Source organism: Aquila chrysaetos, chromosome 13 (assembly GCF_900496995.4).
Source record: "Aquila chrysaetos chrysaetos chromosome 13, bAquChr1.4, whole genome shotgun sequence".
Classification (NCBI taxonomy): Eukaryota; Metazoa; Chordata; class Aves; order Accipitriformes; family Accipitridae; genus Aquila; species Aquila chrysaetos.
The window spans coordinates 10,875,510-10,902,325 of NC_044016.1; the positions used below are offsets into that span (position 1 = coordinate 10,875,510).

At 42.5% G+C, this 26,816-nt stretch overlaps 1 protein-coding gene across 3 annotated transcripts in view; it reads right to left on the minus strand.

The window, feature by feature from the left end:
* The window catches only part of SMYD2 (SET and MYND domain containing 2), a 30,595-nt gene extending 6,138 nt beyond the window's left edge, over positions 1-24,457 (minus strand). Inside the window, exons 1-8 of one of the 3 annotated variants that reach the window (XM_030034930.2) lie at positions 24,079-24,457; positions 20,772-20,835; positions 13,172-13,282; positions 11,478-11,538; positions 8,898-9,022; positions 5,255-5,322; positions 3,250-3,352; positions 788-898 (exon numbers count right to left, since the gene is read on the minus strand). In XM_030034930.2, coding sequence (XP_029890790.1) covers positions 788-898; positions 3,250-3,352; positions 5,255-5,322; positions 8,898-9,022; positions 11,478-11,538; positions 13,172-13,282; positions 20,772-20,835; positions 24,079-24,260 — 825 coding nt within the window. In that variant the 5' untranslated portion in view covers positions 24,261-24,457. Of the gene's footprint in view, positions 1-787; positions 899-3,249; positions 3,353-5,254; positions 5,323-8,897; positions 9,023-11,477; positions 11,539-13,171; positions 13,283-20,771; positions 20,836-22,599; positions 22,619-24,078 lie in introns of those variants that run through there. The other 2 variants (XM_030034931.1, XM_030034932.1) reach the window with 2 other exon arrangements.
* Between the last annotated feature and the right edge of the window lie 2,359 nt (positions 24,458-26,816).

Genomic DNA, 26,816 nt, shown 5'->3' on the forward strand with positions numbered 1-26,816 from the left:
GAATGACAGATGAGCCACACAAAGCTCAATCCTCCTAGGACCTCCAGTGAAGGAGGTCCAAATGGTTGCACAGGCACAGTTGTTTCAGTATCTGTTGGGTTTGGGTACCTCTTTCCCGCCCCCCCATCCTTAAGTGCTTTTCTTCAAAATGACTAACACCTTGCTTTAAGGAACACTGTCTGGATGTCTGCCTCTGTCCTTTGAAGGGCACCAGGCGATGTCTAATGAACACAAATCTGGCCTGCACATCACAAGAGGCTGTGACCCAGGACCACCCTGTCCGTGAGAAGACTCATACGATGCCATTGCAGGAAAGCCCATTTTGCAGATTCTGCTGGGTCTCCAAACCATCCAGCAACATCATACAACACTACATAGAATTGACCAAGATGTCCCAACTGGGAACTGCAGCAGGATTCTTATCCCAGAATAGGACCCCAGAAATGCCCCAAGCAAGATTCACTCACTGGGAGTTCGTAGAAAACATGCAGTTACAAAAAAAAGTTCTGAGCTGAATTCTTTTGGCCAGGTAGCATAGACACAGTATAATTACCTACTTTTAACAAAGTTTTCATCTTTGTTTTGTAGCTCAACTTTAAATAGGCCTCTACCAGGAAATTTCCTGATGTGTCATGATTACAGTGGAAAGAATGAGTATCAGAAAGTCTTTTAGGCAGAAAAACAAATTATCTTACTTTCCAAAATGTAATATTCTATCTGGTTTAATTACAATTAAGGACATAAGTGCCTTGACAGTCAGGAGCATATTTCACACCAATTTTATTACCTTTTCTTTTGTAATGCACTCCCTGCAATCACAATTGAAGAAATATGAGTCTCTTAACCGGTCATTTCTGTCTTCCGTGGGATACAACAGGTCAATATAGCTGGTAAAAACCTACATGGTTAAAAACACAGCAGTCCGTGAAAAACAGTGTAACTATACATATTTATCACTAATAGTTCTGGTATATGTAGTATGACGACTACATATTCATGCAGCTTGTGGATCCCTGCAGCCACATCACCTGCCTGTTCCTTCACATTCCAAGCCTCTCGGCAGCATCAGGAGTTGCCATTTGTGAAAGCAATCTGACAGAGGAGTGTTTCCTTTCCTATTCGTTATGGAATTTCCCTCAAATATTAGACTGGCTTAAACCCAGGACAGCAAGATTCAGGTGTGGATAAGGAAACTATTACAGCATAAATCTCAGGCTCCTGTCAGAGTACAAAGAGATGCCTACTTTTCAGAAGTAAAATAACGATTTCACATATCCAGCCTAGGATAAATTACAGTGGCCTGGTTTTTTGGAGGCTGGAATCTCAGATTTTTCTTTCTGAAAACCTACAAAAATTGGGGCAACAGCAGTCACTAGTAGCTTTACTTAGAACAAGACCTTTAGATCTCTGAGAAGAAAAGAGGCCCAGTGCTCCAGTTCTAGGAGAATGAATATCAGATTTACTTCAGCAGCAATATTTTAAAGCAAAGAAAACCTGCTTTTGAACATTTTAAAGGCCCTTCACATACACTATTCTTAAGTTTTCCTCTACTTCAATGGTCTTCAGAAAAGAACCCCTGCAACTAGCTTTAATGCTCTGTTTTTAAACTGACATCTCGCCTAAGAAACATGTCATATACACAGCGCAGCTGACAATTTTGGAGAACAAGGAACAGCTTTAGTTCCATTTCCTCATTTATAGTTATTTGAAATGTTTTGCTCAGTCTTTATAATTAAGGTTTCTTTCTTCTTTAAAGTAAAAGGTACATATAACCTCATACAGTACATGTTCTTCTTACTCTGTGTGATCTCACACTTTCCCTCACACTCCTCTCCTCCCTTCCATATTTTCAAAGCATGCAAAATGCCACAACCGCATTTAGAGCAAAACCTTTAAAAATGTTGCGATGCAATGGCTACATTGAACCTGAAGATGGAGACACAGGCCATAAAACCACACAGAGCCCAAGCAAAACCATGGGCTCACCTTTATAAAATTCTTAAGCATCAGAAAGGCAAATGCACAAAAGCCATAAGGTCATGGAGAACCGATGCAGCTTCTAAGACACAACACAATCAAAAGAGAAGATGCCAAGCAAGGTAAATACTCCACATCTCTACCTCTCACAGTAAGCCCTCCCCAAAAATGCTGAAAACGTCCAGGATCCCGCAGTAAAATTCCAAACCCAGGATGAGTCCTTGTCCATTACCACAATGCATTTGCAGTGACCGCTAACATCACAGACAAATCATCGTTTGTAAATGGCATAAAAAGAAGTTGCTCACCTGAGTCATTCACCCTTGGCTCCAGCAACTAAACTTACTTTGTTCACAATGGTGAACAGCTATAATCCACAAAAATAACCTCTCCCCTTCTTCAAAACTGGTATCACATGCTTCAGAAAGTGGTAGGAGTTATCAAAATCAAATCTGGACTTATTTTGATCAGCATTAACCTTCCCTGCTAAACCAACATTAACAAATGAGCCACTAGAACTCTATGCAAACTCCATGCCCAGAGAGAATGTCCGTACCTTCATCCCCTGCAGATATTTGGACATCTTCCTCAACTTTAACATCTTTTTTCTTATTTTTTTAAAGCACAAAGCAGCTCTGCTGCTGAAGGCTCCCTGCCAAGTTCATTATTTTATTGAGAAAGTTTCAAGATAAACCCAGAGCCTTCCTCAATTTCACAGAATTTTATCCATCACTGTTCAGCTTCACTTCACCTAAAAACCTCACTCTTGTTCTTCTGTGACTTCCCAGCAAGCGCCACTGAGGTGATATGACTGAGTCCCATGTTTTGTGGATGCTCTGTCCAAACAGAAGTCAGAGGACTTATCTGTACCCGTTTACCTTGTTTATTCTGGCTTCAATTTCAATACATTACTATTATAGCAGTAATAATTTGCTTTGATCTTGGAATTTCAAAGCACCAGCCAAACATCAGTAAACTCAGCCTCATTTTACAGATGGGTAAACTGAGACAGAGGCTGGCAGATATGCAGCAACTGCTGCAGGTGCCCTTCGCTTGTTTTAGCACGAAATAGGATACTGCTTCCAAAAATCACTTCAGTCCTCCAGAGCCACCCCAACTTTTCCAAAGCAACATCTTACACTTCTCTGAGAAACAAGAGATCCTTCCTCCCTATTATTCAATTGTCATCTAATTGAAGTGAATCCTGAAAAGCAGAATGGATCCTACTTTTAGGATGCATGCATAGAGTACATTCAAACACAGTGCATTTACCTCTTCTCCAGGCTCGATCTCTTTAACAGCTCTGACTTCAGCCAAGGTCCCCTTGTAAGTTACAATCACATTTGGGCAACAGCTATGGTTCATCAATGCAACACTGTAAAAGTAGAAAAGTAAAAGGCTTTCCCCCCCACCACCAAAAGCAACAGGCAAAAAGTTAAGCACCACTTCACAAAACAAGTAAGTCTGAAAGACTGAGTCAGTCTCTCTTTGTAAGCTGTTTTTATTCTGAGGCTTAACATGAAGGTAACCTTGGGAAAATGTGTTGTACTATTATTTATTCTAATGATATGGAGAATGGCTGTGCTAATCATAGAATCATTTAGGTTGGAGAAGACCTTTAAGATCATCAAGTCCAACGCTAACCGAGCACTGCCAAGTCCATCACTAAACCACGTCCCTAAGCACCACATCTACACGTCTTTTAAATACCTTCAGGGATGGTGACTCAACAAATCCTGTTATTGCAGGACTAGGCAAGTTATTATTTTCCCATTCTTATAGTGCTACAGGACAGCTGACAGGGGTGTTCATATAGCTTAACTATCAACATCCTATTTAGGTACCTATGACAGACAGACTATTTTCCTCAGAGGAGAAAGAAATAGAAACATATTTAACCTAAAGGAAACAAGCAAATACAGGAAAACAAAAGTCATTTGCTGCATCACAACTTAAGATAGGCATTAAAATTTTATCTGGCTTCTGTGCAAACGTGAACAGCCTCCACATTTGAAGCAGGAGGGAAGAGACCTCTGTCTTGTTATACATGCACACAACTTAGACAAAAACTTGGACTGCTAGAGAAAAGTACTCCCCCTTACTACCAAGCTTGGAGAAAGTGCAATTTGCTGCTTATTTGAGATAAAATGTGTAATTTTAATTCTCTTTCTTCTAATCTAGCAAAATAGTAATTGTCTCTTCAGTCTTTCTAGCTCACAGGCATAACTGTTAAGTAGGAAAGATCTGGCTCTTGTATGCTGAGCATTCACAAAGAAAGGATAGTGTTGGACATGTTTCCAGAACATCCTGGTTTAATACTCTCATCTCTCCACCATGACTCTGATCCTGGGCATTTCAAGGCCTTAATCTCCAATCTGTAGATCAGGGATATGGACTTCAGACAGACCTGCCTGAAGAAGGAGAGTCTGTGAAGCAAGGACCATCTACTACACTGTGTATGCAGCACTTAGCAAAATCACGTCCTGCTTTAATTGGGCATCTTAAGTTTCAGATTACTTTGACATAGATAAGCTACTAGTAATCTACGCTTCACAGGGAAGTCAACCTAAGCAGACAGTGATAATACTTTCAGTACGGGGTTTGCAAAGAACAGGGGCAGAAAACATCCTCCTTTGCTACAACATTAAGTGGGAAGGACAGACTTCAATGGAAGAAATGTTCTCAGTCTTAGAGAGAGCTGTGCTCCCCTGTCCACAAACTGCAGTTAACACTTAACATCTGCAATATATTTGTAAAGCTAGGAAGCTTGTACATATTTTTTCCACTATCATAGCAACACAAAGCATTGCAGTTTTTAAAACATCTGAGGAGGCTGAAAGAAGTTATGAAAGGGATTTACTGTTTGCCAAGGAACAAAGGTAGAAGGGATGTTGTTCAGAGAACACCAGGTGAAGGATTACACCCAGCCAGAACAGAAAGTTGTGAATAGAGCAAGTCACCTGCAATCCTTTTTATTTTTCTTTGATCATTACATGATGTCCCTGTCCAGAACCTGCTAGCAAAGTAAGTAATTGTTTCCTATCAACCTGCATATAGCTCACAATCCAAGCTTCAAAACAAATTACAAGTGCAATTTTACCAAAATTACCAGATTTTTAAGAAAAACTGCTGCAAATCATTGGCCACATTTTATTAGCTAAAGATATTTAAAACAAGACAAACTAGGTGTTGAGATCTACTTCCATACATGTGCAAGAACTTTTATTTGTTTTTAAATAAGTTAATTTTATTCTTAAAAGTATTAAAATCAACCTACTCAGGAAATATGGCTGATCCCAAATGAGAGAGTTCTTCATCTTCAATTGTGAAGCCATTACAGTTAACCTAAGGAAAAAGAGAAAGAGACTAGATCAGCTTCTGGTCAGCTAAGTACTCCACACTCACATGTCACATTCTCATACTTCAAAGTCAATTGCAGTAATTTGCTTACAATTTTCTTTCCACCTCAGCAGTACTCACAGGGAGCTACGTGACATCTCAAACGGTGAAGTGAGGGCAAAGTCCCTATCCAAAGGAATGTGCAGGACACTAAAGAACTGACAGTCCAACACTTGCACCTGCTCAGGACACAATATCTAGCGGATTGCTCCTTGGAAGGCCAACCAAGAGAAATGGGGCTTGAAAAGAGTGCTAAAAAGTGTCAAAGCAAGACCATTGCAAACATGAAACAAAGCCTGACACTGACAGGGCAAAGAGACAGGAGCAACATGAGGATGAACAGCAGCAAACTCAGCCAGGCTGGGGCAGTACAGAGCTTTGATGGAGAATATGTTACTGAGACCTGCCACAATGACATCTGTCATCAAGGACTGCATGTCAGCTAAGCTAAAGCACATATAAAGAACAACAAAGGCAGTGAGTAAGATCTGAACCTAATAAATACACAGAATAGGAGGGGACAGAAAAAGGACAGAGTATGAGAAGAAATGTATTCCTAATTTAAACAGACAGAGGATCAAGAGAGCTTATTCACAAATCTTTCTTATAGAATAGAGATTCAAGCAGGTTTTAAAACCTTCTCCCACTTTTATTCTCACTAAACTCAAGGGAATTTTACAGGAGGTTCAGCTTTGTTCCCTGTGGTTTGTGTGGTTTAAGTGACCAAAATGCACCTCAACCAAATACTTTATTCCAGTTTCACTAAGAGTCACATACATGCCAACACGAAGAAAACCCTCTCCACATTCACTAATACCTCCCTGCAATCATCAAAATGTTCACAGAAGTGCCAGTAAAGCACTAAAACAACTACTACCATATGGCCAAGTCCAGCTGAAGCTACAATGGGCACAGTAACAGTCAATCAAGTACAGTGCAAGTATTTGTTCTGGAAGGGTAAGGGTTGATGACAAATGCTACCAACAATGATATGCCCCCAAGCTGGAATGCAGCTTGGATTGGATTTTAGAAATACACAAATACTTCCCAAAGCCACTCCTCAGGTATGAACTGTTGAGGATGAGTTCACGATTAAGGAAAAGTGTCCTATTTCTCTGATTCACTCATCAGTATATTTGCTTGATCTTTATCCTGCTATTTTTAGCAAGGTGGCATCCAAATGCTCCCTGTCTCTCAAGACGAGCATGCTACTGCACTAGCCAATGTATGAGTATACCTGAACCAAAACCAAAATGTAACTGCTGAATACAAAAACAGTAGAAGGGAAAGATTATATCAACAGCAAGTAAAAACATAAGGCTAGAAATGCTGACATGAAGAACAGCTCGATGGCTCTGAATCACAGGGAAATATTTAAAAATATGTAGTAAGTTATCATCAACTCCCCTCCACTAAGCCAGAGACAACCCACTTCTTGAATGCATCATACCAGAAGTGACAGAAGAGGAAGAATTAGAAGGGATGAGATACCACTGGTTTCACCAGATGAATTCATGACTAAAAAAGGCAATGTGGAGGGAGTAAAGAGAAAACAGCAAAAAAACTACAGCTTGAGGTTGTTCCCAATGGTGGAAAAGAGAACATGCAAAGGGAGGCACAAAATTATGCAAGGTCTTCAAGGAAAGGATGAGACACTGGAACTTGAGACAAGAGAGAAACTGTTTGAAGAGTATGACAAGGTGAGACTGAGGAGGAAGAGCACCAGTCTCGAGAGCTATGTTCCACAGGGACAAAAGAGAGTAGAATGATAGTAACAGCTGGGGAAGAGAGTGGTGAAAGGCAAGGATGGTTTGAACAAAAATCTTTGCTCTACTCAAAAGGACCAACTACACCTTAGCCGTGTTGAATGAGAAACTACATCAGACAAAGCCCACAAAAAGCAGTGAGCAAGGAATCAGAGGTATCCAAGTCCCAAACGACTGCCCTGAGCCACAGGGAGTAAGAATGCCAAATGGAGGAACAAAGTAGACAACATAAGGCCAGAGAAAGTGTTGAAGCAAAACAAAGGAGCAGCAGCATATCCATACTATCGGTTTTAGGGGAAGTTAACTAATTATTAGGAAACATGTTTGTATGTATCAAGTAAAGACACGCCTCCCCTTCTTCTAGAAAGATTTATGCTGGGGCTAAAACCTCAAAAGGCTGTGTCCAGTAAAACACTTCTGAGGAGCATCCAGATGACCTTTGGAGATTTTAGTTCAAAAAATTGCTATGTCCACAGTGGCAGATAGTTGCCTGATGATCTGGATGAGCTTAAGGTGACACCTAAGGATGACATCAGACAGCTACAGAGAAGATCAGATGGAGTATCAGATCTGGGAGTCAGCAGTTCACAGAAGTCAGTTAAAGTACCATGATCAATGGAGCTGGTCCAGGACAGGACATGAAGTAAAAGTCATTATAGCCAAAATAATGTAATCTTTGGGGATTCCGGCTACATTCTAACAAAAATATTCAGAAATGGCAGAAGAAACTGGATATACTGATGTCTTCAAAGTATCCCTCTGACAAATATAAATTGTAAAGTCTTCAAAACAGAAAAAAACTTTTCACTGAAGGGAAATGTATAATTAGAAACAACACAATGGATGACGAGCAGACGTTAAACATGCAAAAGAATCATTCCGCTACAGAATAACAGTATCTCTGTATTAAGGAAATAGTAACTATGCCTCCTTGTTGGTAGATGCCCAGCTCTACCAACCAGGGTATTGCCATCTCAGCTTTCATCACAGCAGTCAACATTTGCCTCCCTCTCAAAAAAATTCAACCTTTTATTCAGATGTTTAAGTTTAAAACTAGCTTATCTTGAAGTACAGGAGGAAAAAGAAGAAAATGGATCTTTCAGTATTCCACTGGTGTGTTATTCCATCCACTACAATACGTTCAGTTTAGATGCATATGAAAAGCAGGTGAGAAAAAAGAGGGGACACATTTCAGAAGTTATCTGACAAGACATCCCACCTTTCCTTCATCTCTTCAGATCACCAAACTACCTGACTGCATTTAAAAGCCACACCAGATAAAAGTTTCAGACTGGTCTTTCTACTTCTCTGAAGTTTACTCCCTGTGAAGGTCAAACACAATGATGACCTGACCAGCAAGGATTTCCACAAGTTTGAAGCCTGAATGAAGGATTTTGCCTCTGCAGGGTCTCAGACCAGCAGCCTTCCGTGTAAGTCCAACAACAGCTGCACTATGCTTGGTCCACAAGAAGCCTAATTCTGACAGGATCTAATACAGGCTGTTTCCCCTTTTCTTCAGTCTTTGAGAAACACCTCATAGAAAGTGTGCAGACAAGAGTCTCTCCCCTCACTACTGAAATGGGGCATGTCCAGCCACTTCTGCTGAAGTGAATCTTCTCCATCAAGCACCCTCAGCTGTCCCTAAGATAAGCAAAGAGCTACTATTTCCATTGTCATTAACATTTTTCCTCTTTCACAAAGGCTAAAATCCTACAGCACCATCCACCTAAGCAGGCTGCGTTCTAGCCAACTTACTTGTGCAAAGAGAACTACAAGGGCAGCATTGTCAGGGTACTCCAAGTGCTTTGAGTAAAAGTGATGAAGAGCAGCAATGTCGTTCTGAATCAGCTCTCTCTTTTCATTGTCTAGTTTGTCAAGGTCTGTGGACAAAGAATACATTCCATTTCAGTAACAGGAACACTACCCCATGAACTGCAGCTAGACTTAGGTTAGAACAGGCCCAGAATTAAACAGAAACCCCTCAAGGAACAGCTACTTGGAAGTACTGCAAGAAGTGTCTGTTCTTCCATAAACATAATGCTGCTTCTGCCAAAGCCATACGTGCACTACAAGAACATGCAGGATTAAAAAGCATTTTCTAACATCTTTATGTTAGCAGGTAACTGGACACAAATTTCCTTTTCCTGGGAGAAGGGTTAGTGTTTAAAGCACATTTGTTAACACTAGCAAACAGACCAGTCAGCCCTGGCCCTCTAGAAGCCTATCAACTGTGGGTAGCTATCCTCAGCTGTCTTAACATGACCTTATGAGCTACCTGGTCCCATTGACTGTGGTATGAAGTCACACTCAACATCACACTTCTTAAAACATGCTTTACATAGTGAAACTTCCTCATACAGACCTAATCTTTATCAGTAGAAGCCAGCCCAGACTCCTGCTAAGGAATGCTGCTTATCCCTGCTTTTAAAAGACATGGTCTTTCCCAGCACAGAGGTCCTAACTATTTCTGGCAACGTGTGATAGGGACCTAACAAAGCTTGACAACACCACTGAGGCTAGTCACCAGGGGTTCCCTTTGCAGCAAGAAGGTGCCCAGGAGTGTGATCTACCTGGGCGGTGACAATCAACAGAGATGTGTTTAACCTGCAGATACCTGAGGATAATAGGAGACAGCAGGAACATTAGTGGAAAAGTCCTGGCACACCTGCTGCATGTATTCCCTTATGGGTTTGTTCAGATTTACCCTCAGGACTATGACAGGTTCTAGCCAAAGCTGTGGCCACTGAACCTTTTCCTGCCTGGTCCACACAGAGCAAGCCAGATGATTGACGATATACTCCTGGTCCCTTCTCTCTCCTCAAGAGCAGAGTGTTGGAGAGTTTTTAGCTCATCCTCTCTCTCACAGTGGCAGGGTCACCAGCCTACTCCTGCTCTAAGAGAGCCAGCAACTCATCAGTTTCCCCTCTCCAACCCAAAATAGTAGTGGAGAGAAAGACTTGCAGGAAAAGAAAAGGCTACACAACAGTGGAAGAAGAGGGAAATTATTTGTAAGAGCAGATGTGAACGACAGGAGAGTCACAAAAAAATACTGAGGAAAATGAAATGGGACAATTTGATGAGAATTAGGACAAATAAGAAATTTTGAGCTTCCAACTGACAGCCAGGTGCCTTTTCCTCTCCTGTGCAGGGTGTTGCAAAGCAAGTGCTGAACATGGCAAAGGTGTGCTAAGAGATGAGGACAGTCAACAAGGCAGAAGGAACAGGGGTTCTTACTAACAAAACCAGAAACAAAACAAGGGCTCCTAGAGGACAAGGGGGACATTGCAACAGAAAAAAATCCCAAAACCAACATTTCAGCCTCTTAGCTCCCAAATTAATAAATTATTGAAGACAAGCTGCAATGCTGAAGAATATACACAAATTACTTCAGCACTTACCCATCCTCCTCAGCCTCAATCCTAACCTACCTGTAAAAATTATCCTTGCCTTAGCCAAAGGCAAATGTTGGCATTTTTCCCCCTTATTCCCCCAGCTGTCCCAACAGCTGTGACATGAGCTTTTGTTCAGGAAGCAAATAAGACTGTAATCTTGCTGTACTTGGTTACTCTGCTACCTCAAGTCCTAGCAATGATTGCATTTATTCAGCATCTTATAAAGGGTTTCGGAAGCCATCAGAGTGAGAAATGTGAATATACAAACCTATTGTCTCCTTGTACATTACCCCCAGCACCAAGAAAGAGAAACAACAGATGAGTGAAAACTATGCCAGGATGGTTACTAGTCCCCTAGTTGCTCAATTTCTAACTCTGCCTCACTGGACATAAACAGTAGCCTTCCAGTTAAAAGCAAGCCATTGCCTCATCTCCTTCCTTGGATCATTTTGGAGCATTTAGGACATGGAATTTCAACACAATCATATATAACATGTCAGATTTGACTGGCAGTGACAGATACTGAAGCACAGTCCAGAGGGTTCTGCAATTAGCCCCTTAGTCACTGTCACCATCAAGCAACTGTGCTGTCTCTGATTTTATGCCTCCTGGTAACAAATACCAGCTATTTTCATTTTACAACATTACAATTCTCAAAAGACACTAGAGTACCAGAAAAGCCATGAGATGGATGTATGCTACATAATTAATTCTGTCTAGGTTTTTACCCTTGTTTCACAGCCCCCAGAAGTGACCAAGAAAAAAAAAGAAAGAAATAAGAGCATTGCACTTACAAAAAACGAGGAAAAATTCTCTTTGTTTACTCCCTTCCTCCAACAGGAGTGGGATGCTCTGAAAGGTTTTGATGAAGGGGGGGCCAGGGGGAAGCAAATCATGAATATAGATAACTGCCTCTGTTTACCTGCAAGCCTTTTTTACTTACGTGATTCAAACTCTTTTACAGCAAGCAGCTTCTCCGACTGTGTTCTTTCAGGGTGAGTTCTCTAGCAATAAGGGGAAAAAAACAACAAGAAAATACTTTAATGTTTTAAGTTGGCAGTTTTGTCTACTCATTCATAAGCTGGGAACTCCTACCTGTAAAACAAACCCAAATCCACAATGTATGCAATTTAAGGAAGTTGATGAACAGCAACGAGTTAAATCAATTGCCATTAGTAAAGCCATAGAAATATTCTCTCCACACCAAATTAGGCGGCCAAAGATTAACTCCTATCAAATTTATATACATAAACTGAACAGTATTTTAAACATGTTGTTTGCTTTGTTCTAGACATCCAGAAAGCTGCTAACAATAGCAAGCAGGCAGGAGACAGGCTTCGCTTTGAGGAAAGTGAATAAACTGACTGTTGACAGAGTTCAAAAGCAATGCTCCATTGTTGGCCTAAGGCCACTTCTTTGTAATCTTGGCCATTAAATATGGCTTTGCAGGTGGCCCAGCAGCTGAGGTTCAGGGACTATGGTTTGCATATTTAGCTTTTATATGACATGTAGGGTTCTCCCCCCTCCCTGTAAGCGATAAAAGCACAAATTTATTCCAATGACTTTTTGTCATTAAACATTCGATTTTGTTTGTAGACCACTAAACCACACTTTAATTAAGTCACACACACATACATTCACACACACACATCTACTCACACAGCTAGTATGCAGCTACCTTCCCAGCAGGCTACCAAAATCCTCACTACATACAGTATCCAGGTTGCCCTTGTCACATAAGCAGACCTCAATCACACAAATATGCTTCAAAGAGGATTTGTTTTTGTGGAGAGAGTTTAGAGCTCTACAAAGATACACAGCATAATAACCTTGAAATTCATGAATTCCGTCCCCTCCCTGTAAGCACTTGTGTTATCCTCAGTATCCACATAGTTAGGGAGCACCAAAATGGAGGTCAACATTGTGATCTTATTTCCTTACTAATAACATTCTTTTTCTCCACAGACCAAGGGCCTGAGATTTCTCTCTCAATCTGTTTTTCACCAGTTAACTCCAGTAATTGTAAACATCTACACGTGAATACCTCAGAAGTGTTCTTGACTCACAAATGTCCTGGGAGTTATATACTACACAATGCTACACAGATATAGCTGAAAAATAGTACAACAGGCAACTGCTTCATAAAGACGTCAGTGCCTGCAGACAGAAAACACTAGGAGCATTCCTCAGAATTTAACCACATACACCAAGTCTCGTTCTTCTTTCTATTCACCAATGTGGCCTTGGTACGAGCTCACACAGGTAACCAAGAGCTCAAATCTAGCAGAATGGTGCCTGAAACACTACACACATTTCAAAACTATCAGTTAAACTTTTCCAGACTCTGTTCAACAGCACCTTGGCCATAAGTTATAGCTATACAGCTTAAAACCTCACTAGCCTTTTGCCATCTTCTCCCAAGAGTCTCCAGCTGGACTATGGTGGCCCTGATGCTGCTGCAGTGGTCTGATGGTCAGTTCATTCAGCTGCTCATGCTCTGTATTACACCCATCTGTACACAGGAAGCTAGTATGTATGTGCTTTGCAGGGACAGTTACTGTCGGTCAATTTTCGTTTTCCTGCCTTCCCTGGCACCCAGAGTAGCAACATACCTCCCAAGTCTAGCCTCCTGCTCACCTGTTTGGCAAGGATCCTCGCCGTTAGCCTCACAGTCTCCGAGGGATTCCAGTTCTGCCCAAAAGCACACATGGCAGAACACTCTAGCTTGTGCATTGGCCAGTCTTCCTTCTGAAAATGTAGAAAAACATTTAAAAAAAAAAAAAGCCACGAAGATAAAGTGATGAAAAAGAGGATGCAGCAAGTCCTGCCAGATCCTAGAGGTCAAGTGAAACGTGTTTCCTTTAAAAAAGTAAGATGACACTCACTAAATCTGAACAAAAGCTTGAGTCACATTTAAGGGGTACAGCTATCCTGCTTTTTTCAAACAAATTCACAAGGGATTAGTTAAGGTCAGAACATCTTCATTTATTCAACGGAAAAAAAGAATTAAATGACGAAGAAGCAAACAGACAACATGATTTATAAATCACCAGTTCTTATTGTTCAGATCAAGCATGTGAGGACAGAGTAGGTCTGAGCTTGATGGCTTTACTGGGTTCATTTCCATTTAATATCTTGGCCCCTCATTATGAGACGACCCTGGTGTAATCAGGAGTAATGTGTCTGAAGTCAATGGATTCACAATCACTGTAAGAATCAGTATATGTAAGGTCAAAACCAGACCCACTGAATAGAATAATCAGATTTTTTCCTTGAGCCTTGTAGAATAAGAGTACAGCTACGTAATGAAAACACACTAATAAAGACAAACACATTTTAGTTAAGAATGTATAACATATTCCTAGCTCAACATACAATAACACTTGGAGCGATGGCACAAGCCACTGGCTTTTGGCACTCTACAGATTTCCTCCAAAGCAACAGAATCTTTCAAAGATGAGCACAGAATTGCAGATTAACACTCTGCACTGGCACACAGAACCTGGCATGGGCTGTCCTCAGACTGCATCAAATTTCATTATATTTATTTATTCAAACATGGAAATATTCTTATTTCTATATTCAAGCAATGCGCAGTTATTTATTTCTATATCACATCCCAGACACACATTTATAGCACTGTGTTAGAACAGACCTATAGTGTTCTGCCTATATAGGGAGCATCAAGTTTTGTTTTCAGACCAGATTTAAACTGGTGGAAAATGGTAGCAGAGGAAAGAAATCACAACAAATCCCACTAATTTATAAATAGATTGAAAGTGAAAACTTGAAAAACTTTTTGCAGCCTCCAGAAAGTTCTTAATTCCCCTTAGTGTGATGCACCCAGTATCACAGACCTTGTGTTAGCCTACTCAAAAAAAAAAAAAAAAAAAAAAAATCAATCTAAAATTATTAAAAAAAAAAAAAAAAATATAGCCCATCAGAGTGACTGAGTGGCAGGAACAGAATAAATAGTTTCCCTCAGCTGCCTAACCACTGATGGCAAGAGCCATTTGAGACACCCGAGGCTATCTAAAACATCCACGTAGGACCAATAGATATGATACAGGTCTACTGGGAGATGCATTCTTTGTAGGACCTATAGCTGGAGGCCAGATAGGACAACCCAAGGCACCTCAAACAGCCAGCTGAATCAGGACCCCCAGTGTCTCCTGCCTTGGCTGGTCCACTTATTTACAGGTTTTGCAGATCAAAACAAAAGCTGAGATCACTAATTTCAGTTAGTACACCAAAAATTCTTCCATTGAAAATGGCCATTTTAATTGCCCTGAGCATGCACAGCTTTAGGAATTTCTTTGATTAGGAAAAGAAAGGTGAACACCCACCCCAGCCTCATGTAAGATTTGAAGCAGTGCAACACTGCAAGGGTATTCAACCCCTCACAATGTCAACTTCATTGTCCTTGATATCTCAGTATGGTACTTCCAAAAAAACCTACATACAGGCTGCTTGAAATAAGCTCCAGTGTAAACGTTCTAGGAGGATGTGGCAACACAGACCAGGAGAACCAAAATAGTATATTACACTCTAATCACGTCATGTGAAATTACACTCTCAACTCTCCTACAGCTGTCACACTACAAAATGCATCCCCAGAGAGGCCTGTTTCTCATATATGCCCCAAGACCTTTTTCTGGAAAATTCCCTGATAGCCTTCTCTTAGGAATCCACGGGCTAAAGGCTAAGAAGAGAGACAGAGGGAGACCTCATCTCTCACCCCTTCTTGCACACCCACCACCTTCAGCATGATTGATGGGTGTGCAAGATGCAAAGGCACAGAACCTGAAGTTTTGTAGGACCTGCATCCATACGCACCACTTAAATAAACAGGAGACTACCCAATAAAAGAAAAAAATCAAAATGCAAAATCACGTGCCTGTCTCAAAGCATTGTTTTTAAAATTTTTAAAAATCCGTTTGTTCCCTTTATTCTTTACACATTGTTAATTAAAATCTTTCCCCAGGCAGAATCATACTGAGTTATATGAACTAGTAGGGAGGTTAAAGGGACAAGATATGGCTGAATTGTGTGAAATGAGATAAAAGCCTGAAACACCACAAGAAAAGAAAGTACTGATGACTGAGTAATGCCTGGGATGGAAACACTGTGACAGCAGATTTCCCTGCAATCACAGCAGGACTGTATTTTGCATTCTTTTCCACGTTTTTCTCTAGGTAGCTTGAATTATAACAGGTAGCATTGTTCTAGTTGAATCCCTAATGCTACATTAATGATATTTTCTTCCTATTTTCATTACATCCGCAGTATTTTTCCCTTCATTTAGGAGTAAGTGACAACATTTTTGGAAGGGAAGTTCTTTAAAGTTTATGCTTTTCACATCAAAGCATGGAAACAATCTTCTCCACCAAGTTCTTCAAAATGATTCCACCATCCAAGACTACTGGATCACTTCCCAGAACACTGTCATATAGCTCAGAAAAACAAAACAAAACCAAACCAAACAACAGAACTTGATACTCAAAAAAAATAAGACTCAAGACCAAACAAATGTCCTCGTACCTCCTTCCTCACAAGGACTTTTTCAATAGGATGTAAAATTTCTGTTTTTCACTTGATCAAAAACAAACACACACAAAGACCAGACAGAAATGCTGGGCAAGCCAGTGTAGGGATAAAGCCCACTCCTTCAAAAGCTTAAGGCCCAAGTATGCTCAAATGGCATCCAACTCTTTAATTGAATTTCAGTGAGGCAACTTCCGATGTCTGATGTTATCCAGTAAAGTTCTCTGATACAGTCCCTCACCAAGCAGTGAAGGTAAGTTTCACATGTCTTCACAGTCATCCTTCCCTACCATCGTTTACCGAATGCTGGGCCACAAATGGTATTTGACTTCTGTGGGTTAATGGTTGAAGGGTTCACAGGAGACATTTATCAAAGAAAACTACATGGAGAAAGTTTTTGGATAGGGGGACAGACACTTCCCCAAGGCAATCTTAAGCAGGATCATGCAGTGTCAGATTCCTCTTGTGCGGCATCATTACAGCAAGAATTTCATATTTTTTCTACAGCTCACCAAGAAGGAGTGGGCAATTTCTACAAGGTCCCATTTAAAACACATCTGCTTGATGCTAATTCCAGGTCTACAACTACATTTTGATGCTTACTAGCTGGTTAAAAATACATGTTTCCCTTACTCCAGAAATACCAACTACAGCACTCTTTAACATGACATGTTAAGAAAAACCCTTAAATATTTTGTTCAAAATGTATTTCAAATATGGAAAGTCAGGACAAAAACATCTTTCTGCACTTTGGCTAGCTGATCTCCGCTCTGTCTGGGATAAATAATAGCTATGTGTAGTAACAGAAAGAAGAGCTCCAGTAGCTGGTTCAAGTTCACCAGTTCCACAATTGCAACCACATAACCCTCTTAAAACATTTCTCTTTGGAGTGTTTCAGCAGCTAATTTCTGAGAAGAAAAAATGAGCACAGGTCTCCTGCTGTTTGACTAAAATTATTATAATTTAAGAAGTCAAGACCCGAACAGCTGCAGATGGGGTCTGAAAGCCACTATACAATAACAGGCCTGTGCTTAGAGGAGCCAATAGTGGAGAGCAGAACAGTATGAATCAGCTGGAAATCACAAACCCTTTTAAAAGGAGAACTAGCTTAGGGGCTGGAAAAAGAAAGATGCAGCAAACCCAGGCTAGATCCTACCAACCCACAAAACATTCAAGGCAGCAAGGACAGGCAGTGAAGACAACTTCCGCTCTCACATGCCCCGCATCTGAGACTGAATCTACGCCTGTGCAAACATCCAGCTTAATATAGGTCAAACTTAAGGTTATCTATTGTAAAAGCAAAATAATAGACCGAAACAGGCAAAAGACACATTAGCACTAAGGGAACTATGCCAGGGCCAGCGTGCATGCATATGTGTGTGTATAGAGAGCCCTAAACAAATCAACCACTATATCACTGCAAGACTTTGTCTTCCCCTGGGTTCAGTCCCTCACTACAGTGTGACATCCTTTCCCAGAAACCAGGGCAAAGGAATTATACTGCAAAGCAGGACTTGGTCAATGCATCAAACACTGGCCATATGGCAGGAGATACACTCTTTTACCACTTGGGGGATCTTCAGCAAGTCAATGTAGCTTTGTGTACCTATAACCCATTTGCAAAAACAGAAATGCCACAAAGGCTGCTGCCGGGCTTCATTCATTAAATGCTTGGAAAGTATTTCAAGAACCTCAAAACAAGGATACTACATGGCTCAACAGAGCAGGAAATACATGCAGTGTCACTAACTTTACATTCAGTAACGACGTTATTCTGAAAGAGAAAAAAAAAAAAAATCTCAACAGAAATGCACTAGAGAGAGGAAGATGTCTGCAGTTATAAAATCCATATTCTAAAAAAGACATCAAAAAAATGTGTTTCCTGCTGCACGCATTGGCACCTTTCTCTTGTCTCCTTCTGATCCATCTCTCTCTACCCCTAGAAAGAATTCCTGTGAACTGTGGTATAGCAGGTCTTTAAGTAAGAAAAGAGTAAGCTCAAAAAATTTGGTTTTCACAGTATACTTCATGTGATAAACAGCTGTCAAACTGAATTATATTAAGTAACAAGGTACTAACCAACATATGAAATCATACCACGTCCTTGTTGGGTACATGTCATTTTTAGCTGAACTGAGCAAAGAAAACATGGATTTACAAAGAAAATTAACTTAAAAAAATAAAAATCAAATGAACAATGCCATCACAATTGTCAAGTACAGCCCTGCCCTTTTATCAGCATTGCATGAAGAAGTCTCACATCCATGGAGGCAAAAGGGACACATTTACTGTACATCCCAGTGTTACAAGTTCAGTATCAAGGCACAGATGTCCTTTTTGGCTTTGACAAAGAATTGCTGAGCTGCTGAAAAGTGCCTTTGAACAAGACAGGGATGAAGATGCAGTGCAGATTGTCTGTGCAGCACGTACAGTCAGTGGAGACTAGTTTCTAGAGAATATTATGCTTGAAGGTAACTTTGAAAGAATGTCAAAGAATTCAATCTCAGCAACATCCATAAATTTCATCAGACTGACTCAGAAGGGCCCAAAACATGGAAGGTCATGTTGTATCAACTAGGGAGTCAAAAACCATACGCATATCACCAGTAAGAGCGAGTGCTAGTACCAGTGCTTATACTATTGTCTAGACATCACGACATCTAAAAAATGCCTTTATATGTAAAGCATCATCCTACACACCAACAGGTGGAAAACATTTTAATTCATTAACTTATCAGACAGACAGGCATTTGCTAAGCATCATCTCCACAGTCTTAAAGACACTCAGAGCAGTTCAGTATTTTATTCTTGGAATATGGCCCACTAGAGAAAGAGTATTCTGACCACCACCACGAAAAAAAAAAATTTTAAGGAAAAAAATAAAATTAAGAAAGCAATACATCTACAAAACTTTACTGAGGGGAAAGAGAGAAAAAAAACCCTCTTCGTTCTTAAATATAAAAGTATAAACTTTGTCAAGGCTAGAAGACAGGACACTGACGGATGGACTGAAAAAGGGACTTGGAGGTAAAAGCAAAGGACTGTGGATCAGCAGAAATTTCTACTACTTCCACCATGATACCTACTGCTATTTTTTGCTGGCACAAATCACTGAGCTCTCCTACTTCAGTAAATCTTGCTTACCTGCTTCATAAACCATTGTGAATTTTGTATGGGAAGAAAAAAACTCACAATCTCAGACAAAAAGCATTAAACAGCCAGTAAATTGCTTTGTTGAAGTATTTCCTTCCCTCGTCTAGTTAAAAGTTTCCTAAGAAATAACGTCATATGGAAACGTTTCTTACAAATAAGCATTTCTCATGAATGAATCATGGGTTTTCTCCACACTGTCTTTAAAACTCATTCAGATTTCTCTCAAGAGCCTTAAGGATGCTCATACAGTAAGCGTTCTCTTTCTTCCCAGCAACTGCTGGCTGTCAGTCTTTCAATATTCTGTGAACTATTGCAAAGTTTGTAAATAACTTATTTCTTTTAAGCATTTTGAGTCCTCCTGGTGCTTCAAAACCAAAAGGCCATTTGATTAACCCACAATTCACTAAGACACTGTGGGAAAGCAGGAATCAGAGGAGGCAATAGAAGGAAAACTAAGGGGAGGCCAGGCTTGCTTTGCAACTTGCACAATAGGAGAATAAGATACATCCTTGAAATAAAAGCAGTAGTCATATCCAAAGTGCTTGGGAACTGAACAGCACAAACCACAACATCTCCATCCAGATAATGCAATGGAGAATACTTTGCATGCAACCCACACATTCAACAGTGCACTACCATGTAGGAGAAGGTCTGGATTATTTATAGCTAACACATAGTCGCAGGCCAGACCTTTGGTGACTCAAATCCTTCATGAGCACTGTTCCATACTCTGTGCCCAGCACGACAGACCTTACCTAGCTTACATTGTTTAGCTAGTAATCCAGTTGAGTTTTTCACATGTAAACTGGATTATTCTTCCATATCAAGTTGACAGCCCACAAAGGCTAGATACTAGTTCTGGCAAAAAAGTTTTTTTTTTTTGAAAGGCGCTTATTCTAGTTTGAAGTAAAAATGGAATTAAAACTGCATGCAAATGTTTCGGATGTCTTTATACTGCTCTACTTTAGTGTACACTTATATTCTATTTTCAGGGGCTTTTAAAAACCAAAGTATACAAAAAGAATAAGAGTTGCCAGAATGAGTGAGTTAGGGAGAAAGCATGGTAGGTTTCAAATGGTTATGACTACTGTCAGCTGTGCCGACCCAAAATATTTGCAAAGATTCTACAAAAAAAAACCAACAAAAACCCCTTAAGATAGCTATTTAGGGATTTGATTTTTCCAATTGACACAGGCTCTCTTACCAGTTTAGCAAGCTAATGTTAAATTATCTGGTTTGTGCTTAAAGAAAGAAGTAATACAGACATAATTAGTGGGCTGACAGGCAGCTCTAATCAAAGCCTCAGTGGTACCAAGCCCTGGAGCTACTGATCTTGAAAGACTCATGCAGACCATGTCCAAATCCTGTAATTGTCCAATGCACAACTCCATGGTCAGCATCTGTGGGATGCTGAAACTGACTGGACTGCTATTAACCATAGCTACAATTAGAGACTACCAATGCCACACAAACAAAAAAACGGAGTTCAGCAACCCCTGCCCTCCTTCCCCCCTCATCCTCAGAAACTGCATTACCATACCTGACATTCCACATTGCAGTAAAAGGCCTGTTTACATCTTCCACACTTGGACAATCCTTCTTTCCTTAAAAAGAAAACAGAAGTTATTCTATTCTATAAATCTAAATGAAATATGAATGTATCCTGTATCACTGTTTGCACAGTATTTTGCATTTCACAATGAAAACTGTATTTTTTTCAGAACACTACAACTACCACTTGAACCCCATCTTCTGATAGCAGACACTATTTTTATTTGTTTAAAGTTTCAAAAGCAAGTTTTTCCTAACAACTGCTATTATGCAAAAGCACTCTGCTGTCCTGATAAATTGCTGAGTTTGGACACATGTTATCCTATGCTGTTTGATATACAGCATCATTTTTTGCCACTATATGTATGACACATACTGATAGCTAACTTTTCCTTGTTTTCCAAACTTCCCAGTTGCTCTGTATACTGGTTCACCAATATTAGCCCTTCTATGCTTAATGCTTCTGCTCTGCCAGTTCCATTGCTTCTCTGTCTGGTTACAGAAAGCACGACCGTTGTTCTGCGAGTAACCGCCTCCCAACACCAAGAAAACATGCTGCATTACTAAAATACACTGTTTGACCTCCTGTTACCACATAGCCTCTTACTGTCCCGCTAACTTCTGCTCCAATATCTGTGTATTCTAAGGTGACCTAAGGCTCGTGCTCTCCTGTTTTTTATATTTGTATATATCCCAGCACAGGCAACTGCCGAAAGGAAGGTCCTTTTCTGCTTCAAGGTGCATGTGTTGCAGCAGATCCCATCAAAAACAGAGCATGTGTTACCCCACATGTGACATTTTGGTGTTACAGCAATAGGGACCTCTCAGCAGTATTGAATTCTTTAAAATGTCTACACACCCTCCCCAGCATAAGTACCAACAAAATTGCCCGAAACTGAGGTAAGTTCATTGGAGTAAAACAAGGCTGAATGTCCTGGTACAATATGATAGCGTGCAACGCTTCAGAGGTCACTGGCATTTGGAGTCCATGAAGTGTAGCAAGTCCTGACATCCTCTGACAGTTCTTGCAAAGTAGAAGGTGCAACATGAGTCAGGCTAACATCATGACTGCTTGCTGACATCATGTACCTCAAGCACAGCTGTGTATTTAAAGTAACGAATACTATCAGATGCAAATACAATGTTCTAGTCTCATTTTGCCCATTTTACTGTAACAGTTTTATGACCACTTAGCAAAGTTTCTCTTCCTAAGACTAGTGCTGAGCCCACAACCTTCCTCCTAACACTCTTTGGAAGTTCAACAAGCACAGTTCAGAATCTAGTATGTGCTAGTTCAGCACTAATGCAACGGGCCACAGACACAAAACACATTTCTGAGCACTGGCAGATTAAGCTACATCACTGAGATATCTTTCCTCTTAGTGGAACCTCATCACCCTGGTGTGAAATAGGTTTCAGACTACCCCACTGTAACTGCTATGGTACTGCATTCAGTATATTCCTTGATCACTGTGCTCCTTGATCACTGTGCTCCTCCAGAGCTCCATGGGAGAAGCTTGCAAGGAGAACAAGCAGTATTTACATAGGCTGCTCCTGGAGATGATCTTTAAAAGCTATTCCACGAGATAATTATTATCTCTACAATATTACTTCATATCAATGGAGCATGGAAAGTATTCCTTGGTCCTTTTACAGAGAGAAATCTTCTGGATGTGATAAACAAAACCAGCCAGTTTCTTTGGCACAAGGGAATTTGTGGCGAGGCACAAGAGAAAACAAACAAAAAAAACCAAACAAAACCCCAAAACTCAGGGGCTAGGAAAAGCCACTGGTGTGAAGGAGGAGAGGAAGATTACCTCAGTTCTACAGTTCTTCAAATTAATGAGACTCGCTTCACTGACTTCATTAGGAACTATATTAGGTGCTCATATGCAAAGAGAGGGGTGAATAAAGTGAGTAAGATAATGTAATGAGGAAAGAAAAAGGACAAGGTCAAGAGAAAAGAAAAGAAAATGAAAAGCATAAGTGAGTTAAGATGACAGGACAAGAGATGAAAAGACCTACTAGAGTGTAATAATTATATTCTTCACTCTGCCTCTCAGCCTACATATGCAAGCAATACTTATGTACTGATAAAAATAGCAAGAGTACAACAGTTGTTTTCCTTTACCGAGGCAAATGCTAACATTTGCTCCTAACCAGGTAAGCACTGCAATTCTTCAGTAAGCTGCCAGAAATCAGGAAAGTACTATACCTTTTAAAAACGTGGTGTGACATGCCGTGGTGTCACATCCATGCCTAATTTTCTAACGATAACCCTAAACAGCTTTTTTTTTTTTTTTTTTTTTTTTTTTTTTTTTTTTTTTGCGCTACAGCAGCTGACATTGAGAGGTTTACGGCAACCACTGGAATACCCGCAGCAGGTCAAACCACCCCTTCACACAGGCAAGAAGAGCAGCTGCTGAGCCCCCAGAAAACTTGTGCACCTCGCAGCCTGCCAGAGCCGGGAGCCACGCAAGGCGCAGCAGCAGCAGGCCTGCCATCAGCGCAGGCGGCACTCGAGTTTAAATGCTCACAGCCACACAATAACAAACCTCTCGCGCTGCCTGTGCTGTGCCCTAGTAAAAGTAGTTTGCCAGAAGGCTAAGGTTTTGGATAGAGAAGCAGAAATATACAGATGTATCTCTGTATATTTCATTACAGATACATATATGTTCTATTCATATATATTCCATTCACACCACGGAAATGCAAAGCATGAGTGAGGCAATTGCAGACCCTTCCTCCCTTGTCAAAACTTCATTAAAATCGGCGAGTATTACTACGTTACCACGTAACTAGATGGACTGATGAAACTTCCCATGAGAGCAAGGTTACGCACGTGCCTACGTAACTGCCAGAGCACGTGAAGAGCAAAACTTTTTTTTTTTTTTCCCCCCCCTTCTTTCCTTCTTTCTCCTCAACTGTTAAGCAAGGAAAACCAGTTTTGAGCTCTCAGTTTCGTCACGGCGCTGCCACCAGAGAACCACGAGCCGAGGAGCAGGCGCGTTTTGCAGAGAAAGGCCCGCGGGCTCCCCCGGCAAACCCTCTGCGGGGCACCGCTGCCACGACCAGCACTCGCGGGGCCGAGGAGAGGGCCCGCTCGCCGAGCAGCGGCCCGCACGCCGCTGACTGACACGGCCACGGCCGGGGGACGCGGGCGGGCCGACCCGCCTCTGGCTTGGGGCGGGCCGCCGCCGGCCGAACCGCGAGAAGCCGGCCCCGCCGCCGCCCGTCGAGCCGCCGCCGCCCCCCACCACCCCGCCGGGCCCGCCCCGGGCCTCCCCCGGCCCTACCTGGCGAAGCAGCCGTCGCAGTGGCTGCCGCGCTCGCTGACGGTCAGGACGGCGGTGTAGGCCGGGCAGCTGAAGAGCAGCTCCCCCACGGCGTAGCGCCGCCGCGCCCGCAACCCCCGGCCCTTGCCGGCGCTGACGAACCTCTCCAGGCCGCCCGGCTGCGGCGCCGCCTCCGAGCGCATCCCGGCGCGGGGAAGGGAAGAAGGGGGCGCCGGGGCAGGCCTCCGCCGGGCTCCCCTCCCGGCCCGCGTACGCCGGCAGCGGGCGCCCGGCGAGGCCGCGGCCGGGGCCCGCCGGGTCCTAACGCGCTGCGGGGCGCCGGAGGGCCGCTGCCGCCTGCCCCTGCTCGCCGGGCGGCGCGGGGAGCGCCTCCTCCGGGCGGCGGGGGATTAGCCGGCCGTGACCGGGGAGGGCGCCCGGCGGCTGCGCGCCCGGGAAGCGTTTTTCCCGCTGCGGGCGCGGCCCCGCTGGGACTGGCTGGAAGGGGCCGAGGCAGCGTCGGCCCGCAGGACCCCGAAACCCTGACCGGCGGGCGCGCTGGGAGAGCCGCCGGGCCCACGGCCCCCTCAGCCCACCCGCCGTGGGTTGGCATCAGGGAGAGGGCTGCCCACACATACCTCCGCTCGCAGACACGGTGGAAGCGTCCCCGAGGCCTGGCCTCGACCCAGGTCTCCAGCGAGTGTCCCAGGGAAGGGGCTCGCCCCACCAGCCTCGCAGCCCCTATCCAGAGTCACAGCAAGGCCTCCCAAGACAAAGCACGTCAGTCACGAGCAGTTCTGCTGTTGGGGTCACAGGGGGCTTCAGGTGTCACGGCCTGCTTGATAAGGAGGGCAGGACTCAGCTCATGCAAGTCAGGTGCCATGCAGGTTTCCCCACCGCCCGTCCTGGTTTGCACCACCCGCTGTCGGGTTGTGACGGCAGAGGGACCGCCGCGTGACCCCTTTCTCCAGCGGTGCAAGGAAGCAAGGCCACAGAAGGTGGTGGGGTGGGCAGGAGATCACAAAACCTGAGGGGAAGGGGCCTCCGGAGGTGGCCAGCCCATCCCTGCTGCAGCTCGGCCAGCTCAAGGGTCGGGCCAGGGCCTTGCCCAGCCTAGCACTGTTGTGCACGGCTTGTGGATGCCAGATTTAGGTTACGGCTCAGAGGCTGGAAAGCTGGCCATCCTCTCCTAGTATTTTAGGACAGTATCCTGTAGTCTGACCCCAAAAAATCCTATGGAATTAATGAAAAATTGTCATAAGGGATGGGCTTCTCTTTATAATAAATCAGTCAATCAGCAACGAAACACACAACAAGAAGTCTGAATATGACAGCGACAGCCATGTTGTAAATACAACAAAACCTCCAACAGCAAGAAAATACTGAATTTATGCAAAGTAAGAATTCCTATCTTAGAATTATTAAGAATAAATCTATCACTGAAATCCAAATGCAACCCAAGGGAAACCAATAAAGCTGTCTGTACTAAGAAAAGTGCTACAGCTTTGTGCCCAAGTATTTTGCGTAGAACTATCGGTTGTACAACACCCTGATACAGCACTAAGAGAACATTCCTTTCAGAAATACGAGTAAAGCATTGAAGGGAATGAAAATATTTTTGCTGTCACTTGTAGTTCATGAGCAGCGTAGACTGATGTAAGCATCCAAAGGCTGTAATCTCTGCTATTAGTATCTGTGTATTTAGTTTTGTGTTAAATTATTTGTGCAGTAAATGATTGGAAGTTCCTTTTTGACTAAACACACGGGTTGAAACTGGAGGCTCAAAATTTCCGTGAGAAGTAAATGAGTAAATTGGAAAGAAAAGAAGTACATTGAAGAAGCAAACTTGAAATAAGAAATTAGCTTGCAAAAGTGCTTTGAGAATGTCGCTACATAAAAATAAAATAAAAATTGATCCAGTCGGATCAAGATGAAAGGACTAGATTTTAATCTTATTAACTGTGCAGCATGCAACAGAGCTATTCATTTTGCTAAAGCTACTCTTGTGTCACTGAGCCGAGAATCTAGTCCTAAATTAAAACAGCAGCAGCAGTCTGTAGCTATTCAATATTAATATTCCAACCCAGTCTGTTTCTCTGGATAATTTCAACTAAGTAGAAATAGAAACACTGAAGTAACAGTAGAGAAAATAAGCATGCAAAATTCAGTTTGCAAAAAATGTAACGCATCCCATACTGCCTCATTGCAGACATGGGGTGACAGCCACCATGGGGGTGAAAAGCAACACTGAGGTGCAAAGCACTTTCCCCAGCATCACCGATGCCCGTTAAGCTGGGTGCTACTGGTCCTTCTCTGCTGTGGGCACCCAAAGGAGCCACATCAGAGCTAACTCAGCACGCCACCTGAGCTGCAGCATCTCTGCATCTGCCCTAACACCATCACATTTTCAGCTGTGAAGCACCTCCCCAGCTGCGTAAGCTTAACTATTTGTGGGGCCACCCCAAGAAACAAATCGGAAGTACTTTAGTGTAAGGGAAATGGTGCAACCTCTTAAACCCCAACCGTGCCTTGTTTTCAAGCTGGATCCCTCACCCACCGAGGCATGTTCCCGCAGGGGCTGAGCTGGACAAAGAAAGCCACGTGCTAGAAGCAGGTCCATGGACAGCCCCAGGCATGGCCAGGGGGTGAACTAGGTCCAGGGGCCCTGCCTGGGGCAGCAGGAGGTTGTGGGTGGGGGTCCCCAGGGAGGCTGGCCAGGGAAATTAAGGCCTATTCATGCCCTCAGGGCTCTAATAAAC